Source organism: Solanum tuberosum, unplaced genomic scaffold (assembly GCF_000226075.1).
Source record: "Solanum tuberosum cultivar DM 1-3 516 R44 unplaced genomic scaffold, SolTub_3.0 scf00319, whole genome shotgun sequence".
NCBI classification, from domain to species: domain Eukaryota; kingdom Viridiplantae; phylum Streptophyta; class Magnoliopsida; order Solanales; family Solanaceae; genus Solanum; species Solanum tuberosum.
In genome coordinates this window covers 470,990-481,373 of record NW_006239243.1, presented here as the reverse complement: position 1 = coordinate 481,373, position 10,384 = coordinate 470,990, and the positions used below count along the sequence as shown (strand labels likewise).

Sequence of the window (10,384 nt, the reverse complement as noted above, 5' to 3'; positions counted from 1 at the left end):
AATTTAAGGGGGGAGGGGGGGATAGTTTTCTTTTGGTGTGTGTGGGGAGGGGGAGGGGGAATATTAGCATTTTTAGACCCTCAAATATCAATAAATAGTAGTTTTGGTTCCTCGTGATTTCTAATTAAGAATATATATATGCAGTTTTGATTCTTCAAACGGTGAATCTTCAAAAATTTAATGATTTGTTATGGTCAATTTATGGGTGATATATTCTAAAACTCACATATTTCTTATATAAATGTACCAAAAACACATGTTTTAGTCATCTACATGTTAAATATACTTCACTAAATAGGTCAAGGACCAAACTAGAATTAATCAATAATCAAGGGACCAAAATGCAATAATCACTTTTGGAAAAAAAAGAAAGCACCACCCTTTTTAATCGAAATTTATATTAGTCAGATCAGTAAATTTCGAATACGTTAGAAAAAAAAATTATACCTTAAGAGAAGAATCAAGCTTTCCAGCCAAAGCTAACAACAAAGTTGTTTTCCCAGAACTTGGAGGACCCAAAAGCAAAGTCATTCTGCAGGGTTTAATTATTCCGCTAATATCCTTGAGAATAGTGATTTGCCTCTTACTGCTTGGGAGAATATGCAGAGTATTCAACAATGTCTTCAAAACAAAAATAAAAATAATTTTTTTTTGTTAGATTCGACGATTCTTTTAGTCAAAAATTGAATAATTAATAATTAAAAATCGATTTTTTTTTTTAATACCTCAATAAAATTAGTCATGAAGTTGATAACTGTAGGTAATCCTCTGCTTCCCACATATGCATCTGCTTCAATATTCAAATTTTCATATCTTACTTCTATTGTTGGCAAATCAATCCCAACTCTGCAAATAAAGATCAAAAATCAATTTTTAACCACTTATAATTAACAAGTGTTGTAGCGGTATTGTTAGGATCTCTCGAGTTATAGCTCTGAATATGAAAAAATCCTAGTATGAAGACCTTCCCACCCATCTCACCACCAAGTGTTGTGGTAGGATTTGTTAGGATGTTTCTATTGTTAATCAGAAGTCTCGGATTATAGCTCTGGATATGAAAACATCACGAAGACCTTTCCACCCATCTCACCACCACCAAGTGTTGTAGTGGGATTGTTAGGATGTCTCTGCTCTTAATCAAAGGTCTCGAATATGAAAAAAATCCTAGTATGAAGACTTTTCCACCCATCTCACCCCCAATTGTTAGGATGTCTTTGTTCTTAACTAGAGGTATCGAGTTCCAGTTCCGTATATGAAAAAATCATAAGATAAAGACCTTTCCGTTTTATACTATGTGAATCCAAATAAGTCGGACTCAATATGAATAGTAGACAACATATATGGAAAGCATTAAAAAAAAATCTCACTTCCCACCCAACAACAACAACTGAACTTCAGTGTACTTTCACAAAGTGGGGTCGGGAGAAAATAGTACACAGACTTTATATCCAGGACTCGAACACGAGATTTAATTCAAACAAAGATGAACATATACATACCTATCAATCCTGTTCTTGAGTTTCAACAAGAACTTTTCATTATCTTCTTCAGCAACTCTAACAAGTCTTTCAAGTAAATTCTTTCTTTCTTGATAACCAATATCATTAATATCAATTTCAGCAGCAGCACCTTGTGATCCAAACAATAAACCTTTTCTTAATCTATCAAAAGTTGGTAATTTTTCAAGTGCTGCCCATTTTAATGCTTCTTCATCATCTTCATCTCTAGCTGATCTTGAAAATATTTCAACCCCAGTATTTCTCCATATGGAATTACTATTTGCTCTTAAACTTACACTTCCTCTTCTACTTCCACTTATACTTCCTCTTAAACTACTCCCTCTCAAATTACCCAAATTTGCAGGCTCCATTTCTGAAACCCCCAAATTAAAAAAAAAACAATGTTCACTATTTTTTTTCACAAATTAAGTAGCAAAAAACTTCAAATCATCACAAATTAGAAAATGGGGTTGTCAAAAAAATTATTTTATTTTATTTTTGGTATGAAAAATGGTGTGAAAATGAAGAAGAAAATGAAGAAGAGTTGTTAAAGCTATTTAGAGAAGAGGGGATTTATATAGTTAGCTATTTCAGAAAAGGCGGCTCTAGAAATTTGATATATTCAAAAGACTACCAAAAGAAAATGGAAATTTGTGTTTTGAGTCCTTCAAAATTGAAAAGCTCTACTTTTGGTTCTTGTAATTTTTGATTAAGCATCTTTCGAGACAAAACAAACTTCTCTATCAGCAAGAATCGTGGTGGAGTGATAAGTACTTGTTTATTCTTAACTAAAAGTCTCGAGGTTGAATCTTTTTGGGTACAAAGTCGTCTTTATTAGGGAGCATTTTACGCCCTATGTGAAATTTTTCAGCATAAATTTGAATTTAATCGGATCTAATATATTTTATCATTTCTGAATCCTACTCATGGATCGTATTGGGCATGTTATTGTTGTTTAATTTAAATATCAAATGTTCCTTGTACAAAGAAAGGACCAAATATACATATTTTTGGTAATTCAAGATAAATGTTTTTACTTAGCTATTACGATGGTCGATGTTAAAATTTATTAATAATCGAGAGACCTAAAGTGCAACCATCTTAAACATATGTATGTATAATATATATATTCATAGAACTTCAAGTACTTGTAGTTAAATAGTAATATCTTTAGGCACACATGTGGGAGAATAATGATATCAAATTTGGAAACCCCATATGTAACTTTCTATGAATCTTCATGAGAAAATACCACTTGCTTGCTTAAAATAAAATTTAAAAAAATTTAAAAAAAAAGTTAAATAAGTGTGTAATATAAATAGAAAATGAAATATTTTGTATGGGGCATATAGGATCAATGCTGACCAAATGTATGGCCACAACTTCAAACCATATGATACTACTAACCTAACTTTGTCTTTTAAGTGATAATTAAATTCGTCACTAAATTTTATTCCGAAAGATAATGTATATAGTAATTTATTTCAAATTTTGAAAAAAAGAATGTACATATTCTCAAATAGCTATTACGTAGCTTAGTTAACTATTATAAATATGTCAAGTGTGTTCAATACGTACGCAAAAAGAATTAATCTAAATATTTGTATATAATCTAGACAATATGATATAAGGTGATGAGGACTGAGGAGGTGGGGATGAGAGTTACGTGATTTAGGGTGAAGATGAAGTGTGTTAGAGGATGGGAAGATTACAATCAATGTGAAATGCCACTTGTTGAACTTGTTTTCTCTACTTCCACTAAGAAAAACGTTTTTATCATTAAAAAACTTGTTTTTCAAAGCTTTAGACCAATTAAACATGAAAAAATTGAAAGTCATCACTCATTGTCTTCTTTGTTATAACAACAACATCAATTGAAACAAGTCTGGGATTTTATTACTTATTGAAGGTAATGCACGTAATAAAAGTAAATGACACATTTTATATAACTAATTTTATTTACGTAATAAGCACTTGAGGGCACACACAAAAAAAAATAAAGAAAAAAATATGTAATAGAAATATTTTCTCATGTATTCAAACGGTTAATTGAAATAACTTAAATATTTAAATAAAAAAAATTGACAAGTTCATATACTATCCACGTATAAGTCCTACATTTATTAATGTGACTTTTATTTTTATTTTCTTCTATTTTGAAATGCCTTTTGTTGGTTGATTTTGCCTATCATTCTAGAAGTATCTTGACTGACTTATTTCCATATATATATATATATACATGTGAAATGCATTAGAAGTTTTGCTAAAAGAAATATCGTCACATACAACGTTAACATATTAAAATTCTTTTTATATCACTTTAATTATTATTTTTGATTTTCCATCCGACGTTATATTTATTATACCTCTCATCTTGAATATTAGCCGTTTTGCTAACTTATTTTTCTAAAACAATATTGACTTTTTTAAATAAAAGAAGAAATCATTTCTCTATTTGTATGAATGGAGAAATAAGGAGAGATAATGGATAATAATTTAAATAAATATCTCCATAATTTAGGCTGTTAAATAAATATACTATATCGTGTGCGGCTCAGCTCTTTCATTTTTTGTACCAGACTTCAAGAATAATCATATTGTATAAAATAGTTTATTATTTTTAGAATAATATACGATAGCAACATATTCCAATGCAGTAGCAAAATCGAAATTTATATTAAGGAGTTTAAAATATGAGAAATAAATACACAGAAATTAAAGAGGGTTCAACATCTATTTAATATACATTAAAAAATATATTTTTAACTATTTAAAAAGTATAATTGTTTCGTTGAAGGGCCCGCGAACCTACCTAGCTTCACCATAGTTTCAGTGTAATCTCATATGTAAAATATGAGGAGGATAGAATGTTCAGTGTATACAGACTTTATTCCTACCTTGTTGAGGTAGAGAGTTTTTTTTTTTTTGAAATTAAAATCTCAACTTAAATAACACCTATCAATATAATCTGAGAAGGAAAATACAAAAGTAAAGAATATATATATATGTCAAATGATAAAGAAAATCAGTATATAACATTTAGAAAATAAAAAATAATAACAACAACCAAAATACGATTATACTACTATATATGTACACTAGTTTACTTTTTAAAAAAAATATGAATGGTCCCCAAAGTCTAAAATACATGCCACACCAATAGTATGTTATTACTTGTATGTACCATAATATATAATGATAATGATAATACTAATTATACGGATTATAAGATTTAGTCAATAATTCCAACTAAACTTTCCCAACTTTTTATGCAAAATCAAAATTCTATTTCACGTGCAATTTTTTTTTTTTGAAATAAAGAAGTACTGATCCTGTGTCAAATGCTACATTAACTAAAGTTACTTACAAACGACGTGAGCTATTATGCAGTGATAAGTATTTCATTTTTAATCAAATATTTTAAATTTCAGCTGGGGCAAATCTTATTGAAACACTATTTCAAATGGACTTTATAGTGCATGATTTAAATTTAGTCGAAACTTTAATGTGACTGAGCCCGAATGGAAAACTAAAAAAAAAAACTAAAGTTACTTACTAGGAGTATTTTGGTACTATTTTCTTCTCTCTTTTTTTCAACCTAGAGGTGGCATTCAATAAGAGAGTTAGGCAACCAAGATTTGTAGCTGTATAAACAAATATTGATGATGCAGATGATTTCAAATTTAATTATGAATATCCTCATAATTTAACCAAAAAACTAACTAATGTCTGCATCATGATTTATTATCGCAAATAAATTAAAGGCATACAATAACAATAATTATGCTTCAGTCGCAAATAAAATGAAATCGATTATTCATTTTGTTATGTATACTTGTATCTATCTTATTATCATAATAAATAAAACAAATGTGAAAATATATTTAAAATATATATAAATAATATTAGTAATAAGAAATTTGGTTTCAAAAAACTTGTGAGATTTTTCTTTCTAAAAGTTGAACTAAATAAACTTTAATCAATATTTTAAGACTTTTATTATTATATTGAGAAGAATTATAACTTTTAATTCTTTTATATAACTTCAAAATTTCTAAATCATAATTTTAAGATACTAACCTAATCTAATTCAATATAATATTTTTTTAGTTAAACTGACTCTCGAGTAACGAAACTTTTACGGAACAAAGTGAGTAATTGTCACGGGATGAAGAGGATCAGACTTGAGATATAAGACTTTGAAATTTCAACTAATAGTGTTGAAATCTTGATTACTATGTTTCAACTTTCAACAACAAACGCCATAAATAGATTTGTTAATTAATTACTCCTTTACTATCTTTTATAAATTTTCATGTTTTTTTAAGAAATAGTAATAATTTGGTCATGGAAAAATCCTTTTGATAAAAAAAAACTTTGGCTAAAATGATAAAAAGACTTATTCACACTATAAATTAGTTTCTTTTTGGACTGAGGGAGTAATATTTGCTCTAGAATCCTTTTTGCCTTCAATTAAAAACTTTTAATCATACGAAAATTTAAAACAGTATAAGTAGTAAAAAAAAAATTGAAAATAAAACGTAATGAATTTTCATTAAAACATTGCTTCTATGTTCAAATTGTAATGGATTATCTAAAAATGAATTATTCTATAGTGTTTCATTCTCTCTCCCTCTTGTTCTTGCTTCTTCTTTTTTTTTTTAAAGAAAAAAATTGTATTCAGTGTTTGACATTTATATTAAAGTCCAACTAATCTAAATTAATGTAGGATAGAGTCTCATTCGAAAAGTAATTACACTATCCTTCAATCTTGCTAGGGGTGCGCATCGGTCGGTTCGGTTCGGTTTTAGGTGTTATTGGTTTGATTTATCGGTTTTCGGTTTGTAAATACATCAAACCGATAACCAAACCAATAACATATTTCTTATCGGTTTATGGTACTTAACGGTTCGGTTTTCGGTTTAACCAATAAGAAAATACTCATATATATTATATACACGATAAGAAAATTTTCAAATAAACCATATGATCTTTCCAGCATTTGGCATGAAAGTAATAATCATAAAAGTAACAATCATTTTTCTTGCAAGTTTAGACACTAGACACATTCAAAGGAAAAAGTGTGAAAGTAACAATCGTTTAACCATTAACAAAAAGTGTGAAAGTAACAATCGTTTAACCATTAACAAAAAGTGTGAAAGTAACAATCGTTTAACCATTAACAAAAAGTGTGAAAGTAACAATCGTTTAACCATTAACAAAAAGTGTGAAAGTAACAATCGTTTAACCATTAACAAAAAGTGTGAAAGTAACAATCGTTTAACCATTAACAAAAAGTGTGAAAGTAACAATCGTTTAACCATTAACAAAAAGTGTGAAAGTAACAATCGTTTAACCATTAACAATAAGACTAGTAAATTTAGTATAGTCTTATTGGGTTATCGGTTTAACCATTAACAAAAATTATAAAACCGAAAACCAAAAACCGAACCAATAACCCAATAATTTTTTTTGCAAAACCGTTTAAAAACCATTAGCCCAATAACCCAATATCAATAAACCAATAGTGTTTTTTTCGGTTCAATTTATTGGATAAATCGGTTTTTGCACAACCCTAGGAATACCTATATTTTATTTACTTCTGGGGTAGGATTTACTAAGAAAAGACAAATAGATGAGCTGGAAAGTGGAAAGGGAATACCTATATTTTATTTACTTCTGGGGTAGGATTTACTAAGAAAAGACAAATAGATGAGCTGGAAAGTGGAAAGGGAATACCTATATTTTATTTACTTCTGGGGTAGGATTTACTAAGAAAAGACAAATAGATGAGCTGGAAAGTGGAAAGGGAATACCTATATTTTATTTACTTCTGGGGTAGGATTTACTAAGAAGGTTTTTGGTTAATCGGTTTATGGTACTTAACGGTTCGGTTTTCGGTTTAACCAATAAGAAAATACTCATATATATTATATACACGATAAGAAAATTTTCAAATAAACCATATGATTTTTCCAGCATTTGGCATGAAAGTAATAATCATAAAAGTAACAATCATTTTTCTTGCAAGTTTAGACACTAGACACATTCAAAGGAAAAAGTGTGAAAGTAACAATCGTTTAACCATTAACAAAAAGTGTGAAAGTAACAATCGTTTAACCATTAACAAAAAGTGTGAAAGTAACAATCGTTTAACCATTAACAAAAAGTGTGAAAGTAACAATCGTTTAACCATTAACAAAAAGTGTGAAAGTAACAATCGTTTAACCATTAACAAAAAGTGTGAAAGTAACAATCGTTTAACCATTAACAAAAAGTGTGAAAGTAACAATCGTTTAACCATTAACAAAAAGTGTGAAAGTAACAATCGTTTAACCATTAACAATAAGACTAGTAAATTTAGTATAGTCTTATTGGGTTATCGGTTTAACCATTAACAAAAATTATAAAACCGGAAACCGAACCAATAACCCAATAAAAAAATTTGCAAAACCGTTTAAAAACCGTTAGCCCAATAACCCAATATCAATAAACCAGTAGTGTTTTTTTCGATTCGATTTATTGGTTAAATCGGTTTTTGCACACCCCTAAATCTTGCTTTTATTTATGTCTTATTCGAAATAACTTCTAATTAAGTTAGTTGGAAATTGAAAGAGGAAAATAAGTTGACATCAAACAAATAATTTCAAGTTTTAATTATCGTGAAATTCGTCATCAAAATGTGCTATTATTATGCGGTCAACCAACTCATACTTACCTTCACAACTAAATAATGAATATTCATAAGAAAAAAGACAGTGCCTTCCATAGACTTCTAAAGGCTTGACCTTTGACCAAACATTAATATTTGGAATCTTGTCATAGCCTTTAATGTTTTAAATTTTTTTTTAGGTCTCTATGATTAGAGACTAGCTACGTGAGCTCGTATTAGCACAGATCCAATATATATTATTTTTTTGAATTTATATGACATAGATGAATCATGACGTTTTAAAATACACATAATTATATAAACATTTCAAGATCTTTTAATATTTCATATTTGTGTGCTTATTTAATTTCAATAAAGGACAAATAAGACTAATTAGTTTTACAAGACATTAAAAGAAATATTCACAAGGTATGCCAACATCTATTTTCTAATCTATTGATGAGTTGTGTTCACTACCAAAAAAATAAAAAATATTACAAAATTAGTGAGACAATTTTTGTTGCTAAACGGCAAAAGAAATGGGATTAACTAATTATTATATTTCATGTTACATAAAGTTAATCAATTATAATAATCTCTTGATGAGAAATATAAATACACTATCCATGTGCTTAATCCAAGTTGAGGCTCTTAGGATAATCATACTATATACAATACTTTTCATTTTTTTAATACATGTTGTCTACAATAATTTACTAAGAAACAAATATCCCCCCATCTAAATACATGGCACAACATTAGTATATTAACCGGTACGGATGGTTGCGGTGGTGCAGTAGGTTGTATTTTAATTGAGTTATTCGTCACATTTGATTTGTCTTTTACGATTTATATTTCTTATGTAATTTGCAAGTCATTACACAGAAACAGACTTACTCAATGTGCATCCAAAGATAGCAACTCTGAATTACCTAGAGATTAAAAAGAAACATTAATATATTAATAGCATAAATCTTAAGTGAATTTAAATTATATTCCCTCTAGTTCAACAAATGTAAGCTTCGATATATATTTCTTCTTTTTTTCTTGTGGTCAGATTTAATATCTTCATATTTTTTATATCAATGATCTGGCGAATTAGGTTGAGATGATTCTTTCATTCTATTTTTTCCTTATTACATGTGCTTACTTCTAATTGGTAACATTTTTTTTTCTATCTATAGAAAGATTCAATCGTCACGTAAAACCAAAATAAAACAATACTCATTATTATAGTTTGTTCAAGTTACATAGTTGTCACATGAATTAACCATCACGAAATTAAAAGGATTAGACTTTAGCAATTGAAATTTCGATTACTTCACAACTCACAACTATAATATAAACCATTGATTTTGATAATGTGTCACATCACTTTAATTATGATTGAGTGATAAATCTATAAATGAAAACACATAGTTTATATTCATTAATGATGGAGTGGTTTTGTTAAATTTATATTGTGTATATTCATTAATGTGGATTTTTAATATTTTTTGTTGTGTCTACGTTGATGACATGATATTGTCATTACAAGTAATGAAAGAACAAAAACTATTGACTCCTCGTGATTTCTAATGAGGTCAATCAAAAAAGGAGTTCTGTCATGGGTTGAGTGACGACTACACAATTTAGTCTTTTTTCGGTTACATTGAGTGATAAACTATTGGATAAAAATCTATATTTTATATTCATTGATTGGATGTAAATATTCGATGTAAATAAGTTTTCATTAATAAATACTTTCGTTAATTAGTTAGTATGAAAAAATACTAAGAAAAAGAAAATTGGTGAAGAATAATTTCTGTTGTTAAACCATACGGATTTTATGTTAATTCTATTTAATAACGAATTATCAAAATGTATTGTTAATAAAGGTCTATTTAGTTATTATTATTAGTAATAAATATACGACAAATTATATACTCCCTCCGTTCCTTTTTAGTTGTCCATATTTCCTCTTTTAGTTGTCCCTATTTAGTTGTCTATTTTGACAAATCAAGAAAGGACAATAATTTTTTTCTTATTATACCCTTATTTAAATAAAGTTGTCATAAATAAAGTAAATAAACTTATGAACTTCTCAGCATTGATTAGTTATCTTGAGTGAATTTATTTTGGAATTGTAAATTGTACTATAAAGGTAAAATTGTAACTTCACTATGTTAATCATTATTACCTTAATCTGTGTGTCATTTCTAAAGTGGACAACTAAATAGGGACGGAGGGAGTA

The 10,384-nt window shown here is 28.0% G+C and overlaps 1 protein-coding gene across 1 annotated transcript in view; it reads right to left on the bottom strand.

Moving 5' to 3' along the window:
- The window catches only part of LOC102584018 (pleiotropic drug resistance protein 1), an 8,746-nt gene extending 6,695 nt beyond the window's left edge, over positions 1-2,051 (bottom strand). Inside the window, exons 1-3 of the mRNA XM_006360285.2 lie at positions 1,500-2,051; positions 726-846; positions 448-621 (exon numbers count right to left, since the gene is read on the bottom strand). Coding sequence (XP_006360347.1) covers positions 448-621; positions 726-846; positions 1,500-1,870 — 666 coding nt within the window. The 5' untranslated portion in view covers positions 1,871-2,051. The remainder of the gene's footprint in view (positions 1-447; positions 622-725; positions 847-1,499) is intronic.
- Positions 2,052-10,384: the final 8,333 nt, after the last annotated feature.